Source organism: Talpa europaea (assembly GCF_964194135.1).
Source record: "Talpa europaea genome assembly, chromosome: 9".
In the NCBI taxonomy this organism is placed as follows: Eukaryota; Metazoa; Chordata; class Mammalia; order Eulipotyphla; family Talpidae; genus Talpa; species Talpa europaea.
Window position 1 is genome coordinate 40,588,094 of NC_140076.1, and position 19,873 is coordinate 40,607,966.

At 37.2% G+C, this 19,873-nt stretch overlaps 1 protein-coding gene across 1 annotated transcript in view; it reads right to left on the reverse strand.

The window, feature by feature from the left end:
* Positions 1–1,714: 1,714 nt before the first annotated feature.
* LOC311176676 (calcium-activated chloride channel regulator 4-like) overlaps positions 1,715–19,873 on the reverse strand; it is a gene marked incomplete at both ends in the record, with an annotated part of 35,989 nt that continues 17,830 nt past the window's right edge. Inside the window, 8 exons of the mRNA XM_084242327.1 lie at positions 1,715–2,115; positions 2,482–2,715; positions 5,374–5,544; positions 5,813–6,080; positions 6,986–7,201; positions 13,525–13,631; positions 15,489–15,666; positions 19,159–19,386. Coding sequence (XP_084098453.1) covers positions 1,715–2,115; positions 2,482–2,715; positions 5,374–5,544; positions 5,813–6,080; positions 6,986–7,201; positions 13,525–13,631; positions 15,489–15,666; positions 19,159–19,386 — 1,803 coding nt within the window. The remainder of the gene's footprint in view (positions 2,116–2,481; positions 2,716–5,373; positions 5,545–5,812; positions 6,081–6,985; positions 7,202–13,524; positions 13,632–15,488; positions 15,667–19,158; positions 19,387–19,873) is intronic.

Genomic DNA, 19,873 nt, shown 5'->3' on the forward strand with positions numbered 1-19,873 from the left:
GCCTTCTGCAGGTAGTCTTTACTGAAGAAATGTCCCTGTTCTAAAATGGTGATGTGGGACACACTCCCTGCGCGTCCGGTGTCAGGCACACTCTTCTGCGTGCCTGGTCTGCCCCGGCTGTGGGTGCTCGCTCTCCCTGTGGGCTCAGACTACTTGTTCGGAAGGGGCCCGGTGTGGGCTAACTCCCCAGCTGGCCACTAGCTCCTTCAGGAGCCTGTGCTGGCTTCAAGTCGCTAGGTGGCGCCAGAGATCTCTCCTAGAGCCCTTGGGGAGCTGATTTTCCACCCCGTGGGACAGGGAGCAGAGCGGAGATGTTAGGGTACTCCTCAACGGCTTTTGGGTGCTGTGTCTGCCTTGTGCCCCACCGTCGTGGGGAACCCACGCCCCTAATTTCGTGCCCCGGGTCTCAGTTCCAAAGCCCTCAGTTCCAGGACGTGGGCTGTAGCCCAGATCAGTGGCGCGGGAATGGCGCCTTTTGAACCCGCTCCCCTGCCTGGGCGCCTGGTTCCTGCTCACTCAGTGAGGGCCTCCGCGCGTCTCCCCGCAAGCCTAGGTCGCAGGCGCGGGGACCTGGGCAGCTGCGATCCGATCCGGATCCGCGTTTGCTTTTTAACCGCACTGCTTTTCAGAGTGATCAGCGCCGCTTTTCTGCGCAATCCGGATCCGCGTCTGCTTTTCCAGCGTGCTGCTCTCCTCGCAAGCTTACTGGGCAGCCGGGGCTGTGTGCTGGTGCTGGTCTCCTCCTGGGGGTGGGGCTCTCTTTAATGGCGCCTGGAGCTCACCTCCGCAGCGGATCCTGCAGGATTCTCCACAGCTCCCGTTCACGGGGTGTGGTGGCTGCAATAGTTCCTTTCCACTCACAGACCTGCTTGCTGCGTCCTTTGTTCTTGTTGGCCGTTTTGGTTTGTTGTTTCCCTCCTCTCTGCTGGTCGGAGAGTGCCGCCTCTATGGGCGGGGGAGGGGAGCAGGGTTCTGCGCTTCCCTCCCTTCTAGTCCTCTTTTATGGCCACTTTCTTCTTCGGGTAGTTTGCTGGAGTCACCCGTTTATCTTCCGTGTCCCAGTTCTCACTGGGACCTGCTGCTTTTCCTCCCTATTAACTTTTTTTAATGGGAGATCTTACTTGCAGCGTCTCCTCGCCGCCATGTTGCTCCGCCCCTCCAGAGATGTATGTATTTTAAGGAAGAGGCAGAGATATGAGTACATAGGGAGATCAAATAAGGGAATAACATAGTATGAGAGGTGGCACTTGTTTTCTCATATGCTTAATTTTCATAAAACTGCAATAAGCATAACCTTAGCTATTGTAGTTTATTATTGGAGGCCTTGAAAATATCAAAAATACTTAAGACCATGATGAAATTTTTTTCCAAAATTTTATCTTTTTATACTTGTATTTTTCTATCTAGATAGTTTTGTCTTCTTGCAGTTTGAAATATCGTTTCAGAAAAATTTGAATGAAATAACACATAATGGGAAAGCAATAAGAATGCAAAGTTTATTACTGTAAAATGAGTAAATAAAATTGTACATTAGTGTTGGCTTTAATTTTTATTGATAAAATAAAATTACTTTATATTGATTATTTAAAATATCTCTGGATGTTAGTATTTAATCAACATATACTTTCTAAACCTCTTAAAATTAACTTTATGAGTTAATAATCCATAGCAGAAATAAAAAGTTCACAGATAACCTTCATCTTTATTCACTTTATTAAAACCCAGATCTCCTTGCATTTCTTTTCTTAACTAATATATAAATGGTGGTAATTAAAATAACACTAATAATTGTCACAGATCCACCCACAATGGTATACATTTTTGTTATGGAATTCGGATGATTTTCATCAGGACTGGTATCTTCTTGCGGAATAAACAAAGCTGCTTGTGCAATGTTGGATACATTTGATCTCAAATTGCTTTTATCCACACTTTGAATGGCAATGAATATATGAGTTGCATTGTCTTCTGATTTATTTCCCATTTTAAATGCAAAGGTTTCCTTGGAGTTGACATCATTTGGTAACAGATCAATGGTGTTTACTTGCAGAGCATCATCAAAATTATCTCTTAAATCAAGGATATTTTCACTTATTCTTATGATATACTGTTGAACTAAGAAAGAAAGTTACATGTAGTTTAGCAGCAAGCGAATATCATATTAAATTCCTTTTTATTTATTTTCTTCAAAATTTTATCTAATCACATACCAAACTTATAGTCATATTCAAAGCCTTATTTACTTTTCAATAAAGGCTGAATTCTGACTTTCAAAACTCTGCCAAATGCTGTTTCTCTGTATGAAAAGTTTGCTTCAGGCTAAGATGTGTCATGTTTAATTGATTCAAAACATGAGATTATAAAGTTAATACTTTACTGAACTATCAATTAAAAGTGGTTTTCCCTTCACCCATGATACATTTACTTTTGCAGTGAGCACCTTTCACTTAATCAGCACTATCTATGACACTTCATCCTTACCTTTTCCCACATCAAAATCACCTCCAGGTGCTGTCCATGTTAGACTGATCACATCCTCATCACGTGTGGCCTCAAGGTCTGTGATTTGACTTGGTGGGTACAGGTCAGGCAAGGGAAGATTTGAAACATTTGCTATCACAAATGTACCACCAGTTTCTGTTCTGCTGAAACTGTCCAAAGTTGTCTGTATATCCTCATCATTGGCAGATCTTGGTGGATTCCCTTCATATTTCCCTGTATTAAAAATTTCCTTGTGAAAATTTATATGTAAATATACAAGCAGGAATTTTTTACAGTATATACTTATAAAAATGTGGAGCAAAAACTGCTGGTATCTTCAGTTGAATTACCTACACCACTACTTGTCTCTCTCTCTCTCTCTCTTTCTCTTTCTCTCTTTACATAGTCCTATTTTATCAAGTTTGATTATAAAGTCATAAGTCAAGATAGTGGAGAAAGAAAAAAGCTAGAGACAGTTTTGAAATATTATAAAAAATTATTTACTCAGGGGCCACCCTGGTGGCACAGGCGGTTGAGCGCAGCACTGTGAGGCTGTCCGCAGCCTCTGCAGTACCGGTTCGATTCCCGCCGGTCTTGGAGCAACCTGCATGGCGAGCAGACCTCTCCTGCCTCACCTTCTGCTCCCCTCAGCAGTGTATTTGTCAGTGTGCCTGTTCTGTTCCCCACTCTGTCTCTGGTGAATCCTCTCACCCTTCTGCTCATCTGGCCTGTACCCCGGCTCTTGTATAAATAAATCTTAAAAAAAATTATTTACTCAATGTAATTTTTAATGACTTGAAATCTAGAGTATTATAACTCCTGATATATAAGATATGCTTGAGGAGAACTTTAACTTTCCTCTAATTATGTCTTACCAATTACTCTTTTTTTCTTTCTTATGTCATAGAAATTATGTAGGTAGTTTGGTAAATCAAATGCTACCTCTGCAAGGTGACACTATTCTTGAAGAGGCATGAGATTCATGGATTTTGTTTTTGTGCTTTCAGACTATTTTGTGGGAAAATTCTTTCTTTAATACCCTGACTAGGATATCGTAGGGTAGAATCAGATAATTACTTTGGAATTAAGGGTGCACAGATTGTGAATAATGTAATATAATCAAGTGCCTATCATTTTAAAAGGAATTGTTTTACCTGATAAATTATTTCCAAGCTAGAAGTCAACCTGGGGAAGTCCTGCCTGTCTTCTTCTAACAAACAGTCTCCCTCTTTGATTCAAGTTATAAGGAATAATACTTTGTGGTTATATTACAACTGCCAACAGAACATTCACTAATGCCATAAGATAAGGATCAAGACAGAAAAGCTAGCAAAGGATATATTCTTTTAAAAAGCTAATTTTTAAAGTTACTTTATCGATATATCAACCAGATACAACTGTATACTGTTTCTCACTATGGGAAAACAAACATTACATAACATTTTCCATTTAAATTATTTTAAGTGTATAGTTCAGTGATACTATCTTAGTTCATGTGGACTGCTTTAACAAAACACCATGAACTGGGTGACTTATAAACACCTATCATTTATCTCTCATGTTTCTAGAGGTTGGGAAGTTCAGTACTTTTCCAAAATTTATTTAATTTGGTGTGTGTGTTTTGTGTGTGTGTGTGTTATAGTCCATCTGTTCTTCCCCAGAGAAGTTACTGTCAATCTGTTTTTCCCCACTGAATGGATCATATTTTCCTTCTATATTTTTGGTATGACTTGTGATTTTTTATTTTTTTTTTGTTGAAAATGGACATTTGAATTTTATAATGTGGTAACTCTGGAAATTGTATTCTCCTATTTCTCCACAGTTCATGATTCTCAATAATTGTAGGCTGTTTGTGAGGTATGTATCTCAATAATTGTAGGCTGTTTCTGAGGTGTATATCAATAATTTTAGGTTTGTTTTGAACCTGCATCTTTCCTTGCGCATGTGTGGTAATTTTATAAATTTCCTGTGTATGTATGAATATTTTAATTATTGAACATCTGACTCCTAGAAGGGGGAAAAAGGAAAAGTGAAAGGAAAGAAAAGGTCAGTCTCTCTAAATCCCCTGGAGTTTACTTCAACCAGAGAAGATGATAGTAATGGCAATCTGCTTATGCATCTGCATCTCTATGATCAGAAGCAGTAATTCATGATATTTGGAAGACACGTTTTTATTATCCTCTGTGGATCCCACAAGTCAGATGCAAACTGCTCAAGGAACAGGGGCAAAGCTACATGTCATGGGGCTAAAGGGAAATGGACAGCTACTATTCAGTAAGAGCCGAAATTGACCAAAATTAACCCTGGCTTATCATTTAAACCTTCCCCTAGAAATTGAAGTGTTCAGATAAGACTCTAGAGTTCCAGAATAGTTATTTCAGTCACATTCTGTTGGGACATGTTGTCTTGGCTGTAAGATAGATTTCTGGCACTCCCTGCTTGGCTACCTTCCTTGATATCACTATACCAAATGTATTCTTAATCCTTAATATCATTTTAATCCATGCATTGCTTAGTAAAAACATTCCTTGTAAATGTTTGCTTACATATATTTTATAGCCTGTATAATTTGAAGGGTAAATTCTACCTGTGACTTGTACCTTTGGGGCTGTTTCCTTCAGCCTGAGTGGAAAGTTAGGTTTAAATTTTTAATATGTAGGTAAAGTACTTGAAACTAGTAAAACATTAGTTATATTTTTTGAATCAGTAATAGATGACTTTCACTACCAAAGTTTAGATAAAAGTTTGGCTGCAAACCCCTATTTGACTGAGAACTTTAACCCAGAAATGTGAAAAATTATATTTCAAGTAACAAAATGTTTGAAATATTAATCATATTAATTCACAATTAGTCAAGCCAGCACTGGGTTTCAGATATCAAAAATTACTCACCATTAACTACCCTGCCTGATATATATGTGACTCTATTTGGTGGCTGCCTTAAACTTCGAGTGACAGTGTTTTGTTCTCCATAAACCTGTACTTTTAAGCTATATATGCCATTTTCTTTATAAGTTGTAAAATATCTGGAGTATACACCATCATTCTTGAAAGAGTCAGCACCTTGTAAAATAAATGAAGGAATAAATTGTTATTGTATAGAAAAATAAATGTATGCATTTTTAAGAGAAGCATATGGCTTTTATAGGCATATCCCCTCTTTTGGACTCCCATCTTCAAATTGATCTCTTAGAAAATATTTCCATTAAACCCCACCAGAATATAGTATCCTGTGCTATCAACTATTAGTGTCACAAAGCATAGCACACAGGGCGACAGAGACCCATAACATATCCTAATATAGGCTTATTAATGAAAACCTATGAATTACCTGCACCATTATCCAAAAGTTGCAAAACTTCAATTTTTCCACTCTGTGATTCAATGAAAGCAGTCACATTGGCTCCAAGAATGGGTGTATAACCTTGTAGAACTTCTGCATAAACAATCATTGGGCTGGGAAAGCTGTTTGTGTCTTTATTTATTTTAGCATTCACTGTGATTGGGGGCACAGAAGAATTTGATGCACGAGAATTCACAGTAATAGTTAATATTTCCGAGTCTGCTTTGGCTTGAAGACTATAAGTCCAAATGCCAACCTAAAAAATTTCAGTGAAAATACAGTAGATATCCAAGATCAATCATTTTCTGTGTTTCTGATATTAGATTCTAAAGGACACCTTATTAGTGCGATTCAGAATAAACAGATTTTTCAGGCTTTGTACTGCATCATACAGATGAGTGTTTTTTTTTTTTAAGATTTATTTATTTATGCATACAAGAACTGGGGTACAGGCCAGAGGTGCAGTGGGTGAGAGAATTCACCAGTGACAGATTGGGGAACAGATCAGGCAGACTGACTAAAATTACACTGCTTAGGGGAGCAGCAGGTGAGACAGGAGAGGTCTGCTGCGCCTGTGAGCTGCTCCCTGGCTGGCCAGGTGATCCAACTTGTGCTGCAGAGGCTGTGGACAGCTTCACAGCGCTGTGCTTACCCCCTTGTGCCACCAGGGAAGGCCCCAGATGAGTATTGAAGCAGCGTTGACAGGGCATTCCACCCAATGTCATGCTACAAGTCTAAATCTGGTGAATCACTGGTAGAAAATATAAATCTTGAACATATGCCTTGGTTTTGGCCTTTAATCTTAGTCTTTAGAGCCCACAGATCATATAATCCTACTTGGGATTCATTTGGAAGGAAGCTGTAGCTATGTATACGTGACAGGCTGAAAAGAGTTCCACATATTTACTTTTTGAAGTTCTCCTTACTCAATTTGTTTTTTACCATTTTATTCCTTCCTCCTTATACATAGCTTTTCTTTCTTTTACTGTCCCATAAAATTCTTACATAACAGTGATAGCAAGCACATTCTATTTTACTATAATTTTGAAAGTGATACAATTATTGGCACTCACTTAAAAATTACAATTATAATATTAAACAATTTATTATTATCTTCAGAAGAAAGTTTTTAGAGAAGAAATCTAAATGCTAATTACTTACTTTTGCAGTTTCTGGAATTTGGATATAAGCCATTTTAGATTCTTTGTCCATTGTAAAATTTCCCACTGGTGTACCATTGGGATCCCAGAGAGAAATAATGGGAAGCTGTTTATCCCATGTAACAAGAAAGAGCGTATCCTTTCCCACAGTGCTATCAATTATAATAGTATCGTTCATCCAGGAATCATTGTTGAGCAATAATGCCTTATTTTCAAGCTGTTTAGAGAAGAGAGAAATTTCATTCTTTTTTCTTTTTAATATCATTTGTAATTTCTGGTTGGAGAACAAATTTCCACATAGCATAACATTTTAAGCTTATCATGTCTCTGAAAGCTTCCTGGGATGTGTCAGCCAGAAAGTGGGACAATGAAAGGGCTGAGGAGAGGATGGGGAATAATAAAATTACATGGGATTTATAGTTGGGCATATGGCCCTATTATTTTTCCCCAGTTGACTTTACAAACACCCATTACAGACTTTGGCATTAAAGGGTACTACAGCCTCAGAGGTGAATTAACCATTGTGTGTGTGTGTGTGTGTACTACCGCACTTGCCCAACTTCATGAATAGCAAATACTCATTGGTGACCAGAGTATTTGAGTGGGGATATGGAAAGGATGGCCTCAGACAAAAATGAGGACTACCAAGTAATTGAGACAACTTTCACTGATCTTTTCTGAAATGAAATCTTGAAGTAATTTTTCATATGTGATAGAGCGAATAGCATCAGCAATGAAAGTTTTGAAGAAGACAGAGTATAAACTATTACTAGTGAAGTTGAAATCTTGAGAAGAAATAAAATGAAAAATAGGGCTATTCTTTGAGAAGGACTAGAGGAAAATATTTTTCCAAATATTCATGGATAGTTTTTAATCCGAAGAACTAACTTTATCCACTGACCATGTAAGTACATTCTGTGATGATGTCATTTCAGGAACAATGGGACATCCCCTTTCTACCTAAACCCAATCCTAAACCCACTCATAATTCAGTTATGAAGAAAAAGAGTTGATTCTACAATTTAAATATCATTACTTTGACTAATGTCTTAGTCATTTGTAAAGTCATTTGAGTGGACAAAGTATCATTTTTAGGTTAAATGTGAATGTGAATGATTTTTTTAAGCTCTGATCAGGAAATGTTAATAACAGATGAGGACCTTGGCTATATAGAAGTCCTTTTGGAAGAGAACTGAGTAAAGTGTGGGACAGTCTTTCCTCCAAATTCAAGTTTCTATCAACTTATTTTAGGTTAGTAGGCATCCAGCTGACCACCATACTTTCCCAAGTCTAAGTCCAATTCATATTCATGAATCCAATTAATCTTGCAAAAATTTATTCAAGCTTTTTATTTCCTTATTTAAGAGCTGAACACAGGCATTACAAAAGAGAGGAATAAACCTTCCTCCAGCTCCTTCCACTCCTTTAAAAAACATACTCAAAATGTTATCACTGTAGAAAAATATTTTCTAGCTAATTTCCTGTATCCTCCTTATATAATTTTAACTGCCTTTTGGAAAATTTCTTTTGAAAAACCCCACCTGTCAAAGTTACCAAGGCTGTGCTCGCTTCGGCAGCACATATACTAAAATCAAAGTTACCAAGGCTAAAAAATAATACATAATGATATTTTCAAAATAAGTTCTTTCTCCTTCTCAATTTTAGATAGTGGCATCATCATTTTCTAGGTTGAAATTCTCAGAAGTGGTCATTAAGAAGTGATATGTTTTCCTCCATCTACTGCCAGCCTAGATCTTTAGACCAAGTTGTAGAACAGTTTGCAGTGTACCTCCAGATAAATCTTCAGGCCAGTGTGCACATATTATCCTAGTCCCACATTCTATAATTTCTATATTTTCATTGTCCAAGAGTAGAGAAAAATAGGTTTAGTTGGGTTACTATGTCATATTTAAATGTAAGCAATTATTTGATGGATTAGGAGATGGAAGACAGCAGTGTTGGCATAAAATGGCGTGATATAAGCAGGGGGAATATATGGAGTGAAACAATTTTGTTAAACATATTTTGCAAGAAACAGGCTGTGTCAATAATGTATAAAGGACACAAGTGAAGAAGAATCAAAGTTCACTATAAGTTTTTGAATCCAATTAATGATGGTTCTACTGAGACACCAAAGTTGAGAAGAGGAGTAGAATTCAGAAGAAGTTGGATAAATTAAAATATCAGTCAGAGGATTTGATTAGACATGTCTCTAAAGAAGAGACACAGATGGCCAACAGGCGCATGAAAAGATGCTTATCATCACTTACTAGTGATATGCACACCAAAACTACAATGTGATATCACCTCACACCTGTGAGAATGACTGTTATCAAAAAGACATGCCACAAATGTTGGCAGAGGTATGGAGAAAAGGGAACCCTCATATACGTTTGATGGGATTGTAAGCTGACAGACATATGATAAACAGTATGGAGATTCCTCCAAAAATTAAGACTAGAAATACTGTATCACCCAGCTATTTCTCTCTGTGCATTTATCCAAAGAATACAAAGAAATTATTAGAAAAGATATATGTACTTCTTGTTCATAATAGCATTGTTTACAATAGCCAAGTTATAGAAATGCCCAATGATATGTGGGTGGATTAAGAAGGTATCTCTTGCTCTCTCTCTCTCTCTCACACACACACGCACACAAAGGAATACTACAGCAATAAAAAAGATGAACTTTTGCAATTTCTGACTGCATAAGTAGAACAAAAGGGGGTTATCCTAAGAGAAATAGTCAAAAAAAGAAGACAGATACCAGATGATTTCACTATATGTACATTACAGAGAAACAAAAGAATGGACAAAACTAAACTGAAATAAACCCTAGAAATCTGACTAAAGAGGATATCAGAGGGAGAAGGTGGAGGGGAGAGTAAAGGCAGAAAGGGGCCAAATGACTACGGTAGAGAATTTAGGGGTGCCTTGGTGGTGATTGTGGCATGGTAGTATACATCTAGAAAGGCATGAACCTGTGTCTCTGAATTACACAGTGTTGTGAACCAATGTTACCTTGATACCAACAACACCACCATAATAATACAATACAGTAAAAAATGATGACTTCTTATCCCTTAGGACAATATGAATGGTCCTTGAGGGGATTTTGATTAGTGATATGAGTCCAATGCAGAAAGATGAATACTATATGATTTCATTCAAATATATGAGGTTAAAAATGAAACTAATGGCAAACAAAACAAAAACAAATTCATAGACTATATAAAAATTGGACTATATTAAACTAAAAAGCTTCTGCACAGTTAAAGAAACTATCATTAACATGAAAAGACACAACTGAATGGGAGAAAATATTTGCACATCAGACCTCTGAAGGGGGCCAATATCCAAGCTCCACATGGAACTCATACAACTCAACAAGAACAACAACAAAAAAACCCACTCAAAAAATTGGCAGAACAGCTGAATAGACACTTCTCCAAAGAAGAGACACAGAAGACAAACAAGCCCACGAAAAATGTTCATTCTCACTTATTGGCAGGGAAGTGCAAATCAAAACCACAATGAGATGCCATCTCACACTTGTGAGAATGTCCCATATGAAAAACACCTAGAATATGCACTGGAGCAAAGAAAGTTTGTTCAATAAATGGTGCTGGGAAAACTGGGTCGCTACATGCAAAAGAATGAAACTTGACTACTACCTCACCCCATGCATAAACACCAACCCAAAATGGATTAAAGAACTAAACATAAGACCTAAAACCATAAAATATATAGAAGGAAATACAGGCGAAACACTACATGACATGAACCTCAAAGACATCTTTACAGACACATCACCCAAGGCAGTGATAGTGAAGGCAAAGATAAACAGCTGGGACTACATTAAATTAAAGAGCTTCTGCACAGCAAAAGAGACAATAACCAAAACAAAGAGAAACCCACCGACTGGGAGAACATTTTTGCACACAACACTAATGATAAAGGACTGATCACAAAAATCTACAAAGAGCTTACGAGACTCAACAAAACAAAGAAAATAATCCAGTCAGAAAATGGGCAGAAGAGCTAAAAAGAAACTTCTCCAAAGAGGAAATACAAATGGCCAACAGGCATATGAAAAAATGTTCAACATCACTTGCAATCAGGGAAATGCAAATCAAAACACAATGAGATACCATCTCACACCAGTGAGAATGGCACATATTAAAAAAACTAGCAACAACAAATGTTGGCGAGCACCTGCACCCCTATGTTTATAGCAGCACTGTTTACAATAGCTAAGCTTTGGAAACAACCCAAATGCCCAAAAATAGATGACTGGATCAAGAAGATGTGGTACATGTACACCATGGAATATTACTCAGCATTCAAAAAAGATAAACACATGCAATTTGCAGCAACATGGATGGAGCTGGAAGGGCTCATGCTCAGCGAAATAAGCCAGAAAGAAAAAGAAAAATACCGGATGGTCTCACTCATAGCAGGAATCTAGAAAACCTAAATAAGGGACCAGGAAAAAGAATAGCTATAAGAAAGAAGAAAATCAAAGTCAACAAACAACTGTGAACCAGAGACACACTATGGGGGGGCGGAGAAAGGAGGGCTTGGGGTCAAAATAAGGGGGTTGCAATGTATGGGGAATATAAAAATAAAAATAAAAAAACAAACCTAGAAACCACAAGAGTTGGCAAGAGTGTGGAGTAAAAGGACCTGTCTTACACTATTGGTGGGAATGTAGACTGGGCCAACCCCCATGGAAAACAGTGTGGAGTTTTCTCAAAAGATTCTACTTATGTGAAAGTGGCTCTACTGTACAACTCACAATTTCACTTCTAGATGTCTCCCTGAAGAATATAAAAACACTAATTTGAAGGGATATATTCAGCCCTATGTTCTTTGCAGTCCTATTTACATTAGCCAAGTTATGAAAACAACCTAAGTTCCCAGTGACAGAATTAAGATGTGGTATATGTACACAATGGGCTACTACTCACCTTTGAAAAAAGAAAAGATGAAACTCTTGTCATTTGTGACAACATGGATGGAACTCGAGGGGATTATACTAAGAGAAGTAAGCCAGAAGGAGAAAGAAAGATACCACATGGTTTCACTTATATGTGGAATATAAAGAACAAAGCAGAGTCAGACAAAGCCAAACTAAAATAATCCTACATATCTGACTGCAGAATTGAGGTGGCTAGAGAGGGAGGTAGGGGTCAAGTAAGGTGGAAAATGGTGCAATAGACTATGTAGAGGACTTGTGTATGCCTTGATGATGGATTGGTAACATATGTCTGAAGAGGTGTAAATCTATAATTCATAATCATATACAGTGTTGGGAACCAATGTTACCTCAATAGAAGAAAAAAAAAAACGTGGTAACAAGAGGAGGAGGGAAAACTAGGTAGCTAAATCAGGTTAAAAAAAAGGTCAATTGTATGGTGAAGGATGGAAACTAGACTTGCTGGCAATCATAATGTAATATATATAGATGTTGAATTATAATGCTGTATATCTGAAACCTACAAAATGTTTAAAAACCAATTCTTCAAACATTTTTTAAAAATTCAGAAAATGTGGGAGAAATTATTGAAGAGGCAAGAAAAGAAGTGTGTTCTTAGATATATAATGATTACTCTCTTTCTCCTGCTTATTTTATTTTCCTGATATATTTCTTCTGTTGAAGCCAAGTTCTGAGTTTATTTGTCTGATTTTGGCTATATTTCACAGCAGTCAGGGGAGGGATGGCTTGGAAGTTTGAGGTTTTTTAATAAATGCCTAGAATTGCGGGTTCTATATTGTTAGACAAAGTCTGAATTTGGGAGGGAAAAGTTGACATTATTAGGTTGTAATGTTATTTCTTAATTCAACCCCTATGGAAAAGAAAAAGAAACAGTTGATACATCTGCCATTGTAGTTTGTTCCCAGTCTTTCTTTAAATTTATGCTTACTTACTTGATTAACATAACTAGAAGACTAGACAGTCACAATTTTCTTACTTTCCTTTATACTAATAAATGATTAAAACTTCATAATGGGTCTCCAGGAATTTTAGATCTGAGCTATCATAACCTACATAAACAACTGAGACAATAAGATTTAAGTGATTTTCCTTGGTCTCTGAATTAATATTAGAAATTAATGTTACTACATCCATTATGGGAAAAATCTGGGGTTTGCATCAATGGTAAAATACAGAATATTATCTCTGAATTACACATGCAGGAAATGGAAATTAAAGGTCATACCTATTTAGAAAAACATATAAGGAATTAATTTTTACAAATGGTTTGCTAAATGATAAATAATAACTATTTATATTAAAGTATATGGACGTATATTTTCCAATATAATTTGCTTTCTACTTTCAAGTCATTGCTGTGGTATTCATACACATAATCTCTCGTTTCACCATGTAATTGGAAAATGATTTCTTGTTGAGGTTTTGTTTTTAATTAATAGTTTGTTGGGAGAAAAATGTAGAACACAAAACATTATTGAGTTCTCTTTCTTATTTCTGCCTGAGTACAAACATGAAAACCCAAGGAGTAGGAAATCTGACCTGAAGAGATTGTTGGGAGAGATTGGTGTTTCCTAATCCAAATATCCTGAGTGCATTCATAAGGCCATTATTTTGAACATTATCTGAAGCAGATATAAGCGTTCCTCCTGAAATAGAAATACATTAAGAAAGTTATTTTCCAGAAAATAAATACTGCCACATTTAGTGATTGGTGAGGTAACAATATAAATAAGAACACAGTTGTGGTAAATATTAAAATAGACCCAAACAGTTAGGTTAAAGGCTAATTCTCAACTGTTGTTGATTTGAAAATGTCATAAGAGGAGGTATAAACTTCTGTTTTTTTTAAGATTTACTTATTTATGCATATAAGAGCTGGGGTACAGGCCAGAGGCACAGAGAGTGAGAGGATTCACCAGAGACAGAGCGGGGAACAGAACAGGCAGATTGACGGAAGTACACTGCTTGAGGGGGAGCAGAGGGGGAGTCAGGAGAGGCTTGCTGCACCCTGTGGGTTGCTCCCTGGCTGGCCAGGCATCGAACTTGTGCTGCAGAGGCTGCGGACAACTTCACAGGCTGTGTCCCAACCCCCTGCGCCGCCAGGAAGGCCCAGGTATAAACTTCTTTATCATCCCACTTACCCCAGGAAACTTGCTGACTGAAATGAATCTGACAAGCATAGATTATGAAAAAGTTGTTACAAATTCCATGTATTAAGCCTACTGACTTCACACTCCCCTTTAGAGAAATATTCACTTTTCTTTAAGATACAGTTCTAACAATCTAGATTTTCCAGCTAGAGTAGACCAGAATCAGAAAATGAGAAAGGTTAAAAATCTCTAAATTGAGGAATTCTTATAGTAGTTGGCAATGAGAAGAGAAAAATGCAAGCATTTTGGCAAATCTAAAGAAAAACTACTGCTTATTTGAGAAAAAAAATTAGTTGCAATGGCAATAAGAACACAGTGTTAGGGGAGCATGAATAAGCATTTTAAAAGGCCACTCAATACAATAATAGGTAGAATGTTATTTGTAATCATCCTGTCTATTGAAAATTTTATTCCTTAGCCTAAAAAGAGACTGAAAATAAGTAGTCCATTTTCATCACTTGCCTGTGTCTAAGATAACAGTTACCAGAGTGAATGTTTATCTAGAAGCTGCATTGTTACTTAGATCTATTCAGTCTGAGCATCTTTTACTTCCATCCCCCAAGTGCCCCCTGCAGTTTATGCCCCTGTCTTATGAATTTCCCACTATCCTCAACATGCCTTGCATTGTCAGCACAATATGACTTTTTTCACTGATGACTTGATCATCTTCTCTCCCTCTTTTCTCTCTTTTTTTTTGTTTTAAAGATTTATTTATTTATACAAGTAAATATAGGTAAATATATGGGTATAGTCAGAAGTGCAGGAGGGTGAGAGAATTCACCAGAGCTAGTGCAGGGAACAGAACAGGGAACAGAACAGGGAACAGAACAGGCAGACTGACGAAATACACTGCTGAGGGGAGCAGCGGGCGCGGCAGGAGAGGTCTGTCATGCCATGTGGGACCCTCGCCGGCGGCCGGGGATCAAACCTGCGCTGCAGAGGCTTTGCAGCCCAGAGCTCAACCGCTGAGCCACCAGAGGTGGCCCTCTCTCTTCTTCTGCAGAAAAAGTCATCATCTGTTCATATTTGAGCTCAGAAGTCTCCTATCATGCCTTCTTTCCTGACTCTGGAATCCCTGGGAGAATTAATGGTTTTCTCTGCTCTCTTCTTGTTTAACTCTTACATATTTCTCCTGTTATGGAGAAAGTTATTTGATTATGCTATCTGAATGGTAGCATTATTTGTCCCTCCAGGCAGCTGAACCTGAGTACTCTGAGAACAGAGAGGTTTGGCTCTGTGCTCAGCTCCTGGCACAGAACCTGCAAAACTGGAGCTTGAGAGACATTGTTGAGAAGTCCACCTCTATGCTTATGTGTTACTATCAAAGGACTAAACATATAGGTCATCTTTTACCTGTTATTTTGCTCATCTCTATGATTCCTGCTTCAGCAGATGGCCCCAAAGCAACTGAATGAACAATGACCCCACTGTGTTTCACTTGGTCCATACAGTTCCATACATTTTTGTCCTCCCCAGCACATGCAAGTATTATTTCAGCTCCATCTATTTGGGGGTGTATTTCTCTAATTACCTGCAAACATAAATCAGGTAATTAATTACCAGTATCCTTAGATGAAAGGAGCTGATATGGAATTGGAAAAAAAATTAGAGGAAATGAAAGTGTAGAATAGTTAAAATAACTTCTGCTTTAAAATCATACAATATACAACCAATATCCTTTGGGTTATTGTGAGCCAGTAACCTGCAGGTCAATCAGACACCAAAAATAGAGTTTGGGTAAATGTCATTGACTACCCCTTTGAAAAAACTCCAGGGTATAGTCAGCTGTACGTACAGTTAAATTATAAAAAAATCCACCTCAATATTTAAAAAAAAGTCAATGCATGATCTTTCAAACATTAAATAAATTACAAACTTCAAGTTAAGAAACACATGCTAGTTTATAAACAAAAGATATGGAAAATTCTGAGAATCTTATAGTTAGACACTTTTTACCTACTACAGAATTATGTACATAGATGGTAGTAACTGTATTTATTAACTTATTAATTGTTTTTGAGCTCTATACATGACTTGAACTCTTTTCTTCCTTCCAACTCCAAAGTCAAAAAGTTTGAAAATTCAGATTTATGAGTATTATATATCTAACAGGATAAGAACACTTAGCCCTGGAAAACACCTTTATTTATCTTCTCTCACAGCTTTAATTGCAGTGATTTCTTTGAGTACCATTTTGAGAAATTGAAGCCAGACCAAGAAAAAAAAAGCCCTAATGATTAGTAGGGACTTTTGGGGGGGGTTATGGAATGGAAGAGATATCTATAAAATTACAGAAGAGGGTTTGGAATGTAAAAATCCATAGTAGAGCTGGTGTTGGGGAAAATGTTACCACTTTCTTCACATTTCTTGCATATTTTGAGGTAAGGAATGCTTATTGTACATGTGGCAATATATAGGGAAATTATTTATACATTTACATAATTTATATCATACTCATATATATTTTGAGTGCAAAATTAAGATATAAAAATGAAGTAGAGTTCCATTTTTTTCACTTCTCTGTTTCTTATGGTATAGTTTGTTTACAGAGTACTTAGAATGTATCAGTCATTGTGCAGGCCATTCAGCAGTGGTTTCTGCATTCATGGAGAGAAATTAATTCATTTTGAAATTATTTGTTGAATTTTTATAGACACAGTGGGGAAACAGATATGAGCAACAAAGTCACGACTAATACATAGAAAAATATTTTCCAGAATATTTTGAGGAATATATTCAAGAGAAATAGCAAAATATTATACCACACCATTTACTGAACCTTTGCTTTGTTTATAAATGTTTTATGCACTTTTTTTTAATAGAGGCATGTTTTATTTATGTATTTGTTTATTTGTTTTTTTGTTTTTTTTTTGTTTACACATGCACTGGGTACAGTCAGAAGCACGGGAGGGTGAGAGAATTCTCCAGAGCCAGAGTGGAGAGCAGAGCAGGCAGAAGGACCGAAGTACACTGCTGAGGGGAGCAGCGGGCGGCAGGAGAGGTCTGCGTGCCATGTGGGACCCTCCTCTGGTGGCCGGGGAGCAGCCGGGGATCGAACCAGCGCCGCAGAGGCTGCGGGCAGCTTCGCAACCCAGCGCTCAACCGCTGCGCCACCGGGGAGGCCCTATGCACTGTCATTTAATTCAAGTTCAAGCTCCCAATCATTTACCACACTATGATTTTGTTCACTATAGTGTTCCAGAGTAATCTGCCTAAATCATCTCCTAAGACATAAATTGAACCTATCTCTCATGCTTAAATATTTCAATAGTTTTCTGTTGTATTTAAAATAAAATATAAACCTCCTAGCATAGGCCTTGAGATCTTGAAAAACCTACCCTTGTCTACCTATCTAAAGATATTCACATTCCCTCATTTCCCAAGCTTTGGTATCACTGGATTCTCTCATTTCTTAGAATAATTTATTTATTTTCCACCTTTTCCCATGACACCTAAGCCCACTTTTGCTTGAACCTCTGGCTGAGAAACCCATCAAGTCTTAAATGTCACTGTCGAAATATTGATCTACCTAAAGTAAATGGTCCCATCTATTCACAGTTAAGCTTCATCACTTACCCTGTTTGTTTGCTTCACAATACTTTACCTGAAATCCCTAATTACTTTTAAAAATATCTTATTTATTCATTATCTAGCCCTCACTGAACTAGCATGGTCATCAAGGAAGAGAGTTTTTTTACATCCCAGGGTCTTGTATAGTGGTGTTTGGTTTGGCACATAACAGACAGACAGTAAACATATGTTCAATAAATTAAAACATAAACAATCTTAATTGCTAGCTTGTACTATTCCCTGTTGCCAATGAGGTAATTGAGTAATGTCTTAATAGAAGAGGTGAAATTCATACTTAAGGTTACAACTAGTAGGTAACAATTAGGGTTTGAACCCAGGACTTCATGTTAGAACCTACATTAAAATGCCATGCCATTTATAAAAGAGGAAAATTCAATAAGATTGGGAGTAGTGGGAAAAGCTGCATGAAGGAAAAAGGATTTTGAAGAATTGGTAGAACTTAACTTGAAAAGAAGGAGGTATTTTAGAGAGAATAATTGCATACACAAATGTATGGAGGTTGTTGGTACCTGCAGGGTTTGTGAGACAAAGTGTGCAGCAAATCAGTTGATGTTAGATCATGGGGGCTGGTGGTGAACTGAGAAAAAAAGGCTGGCAAAAGAAGTGAGGGCAATTTTATTGAAGGAGAGAGGCTTTTGACTATCATCAGACTAAGGATTTCAGATATTTTTGTAGACTGAGAGAACAGTCAAAATTTCTAAACAGGAGAGTGACTCAGTTGAAATTAATCATGAGCTGAAGATGAGTTGGGTAAAAACAAAATTCATGGTACCAGTCATTAGAAATTATATATTTACTATAATATAATAAATATTATTCTGACATGTAAATGTGTCATTTCATTTGAGCCTCATAATAATCTAATGAGATAGCCATTCTTATTTTCTTATGTTGTATAGATAAACATTCAGTGTCAAAGAGACTGAAATTTTGCCTTGATCACATAGCTGGTAAATAGCAGTCAATACTCTGATATCAAGAATCATGTTATGACCTGTAATCCTTATCCTAACTATGACTAACAGTCTCTGCCACATTTGCTGTAATGCATAATCAGATCACCTTGACAGAATGTCACAGAAACTAAAAAAGAGTTGACCCTAAGTAGAATCATACCACTTACCTTGCTTATAGCTGAAAAATTGGTGACTCTTGCTGATTATATACTAACTTCTTCAAGAAACATTTGTTGAGCACCAACTTTTGCATGGGATCAAGACAAATTCCCCAAAGTGGGACTTTATAGACATTTATCAGCCACAAGTTTACCTATGTATTAACTGATTCATTTATAAAAACATAATTTGATCCCCTTTCTATGTGCTTTGCACTGTGTTTCTTAACATTATGTAGAAATTAGGCAGCAATATGTCCAGGCATAGAGATAACTTTAAAAAATAAACACAAACTATTTTTGCAGAACAATTTTCACCTGAAGTGCAACTTCAATTCCAGAGCAAATGGAAATTCCTCCTGAAGCTTCTGTAGGTAAGGTCTTTACGAGCTTTGTTCTTTCTTTATCGCTTGTTATTTGGATTAGCTTATGTTTGATGTGGGCAGTACTGTCAAAGTCAACTATGCCCACCCAGGATCCATTTTCAGCGATCTGCAGTATGAATTGTTTGGCTGCTTGATTTAATCGATTTAGGCGATTGTGACTCTGAATAAAACAAAGACAAGAAAAATAACCAAGTGAATTTTGCCTAAAGGATAATAAGAGATCACATGTAATGTGTGTAGATAAGAATTTTCTATGAACTGTAACTGGTATCATTAAAGAAAGCAATTATAAATTTGTTGAGTTTATAACATTGAAAAACAAAGTTATGTGTATTACAGGACATATGATGGTTTAGAAGAGTTAACACTTTTAACTAGAGCTGAATTTTGACTGCTGACTGCACAAATGAGATGAGTAGCAGGCTCATGATGGGTAGTGATGGGTAGGGTGGGACTTGGGTTGGAATTAGGAGTGATGAGTCACATCTTATGGACTCTATTCCTTAAGGCCTCTGAGCCAGCTGTTTCAAAAGGAAACACCCTCTACAGCTTACATAGTCGATCCAGACTGTAGGATATGGTTTCCAGTTAGAGAACAAAACTCCCCATCCACAGGGTATTAGGCTTCCCAAAGGGTGAAAATTACC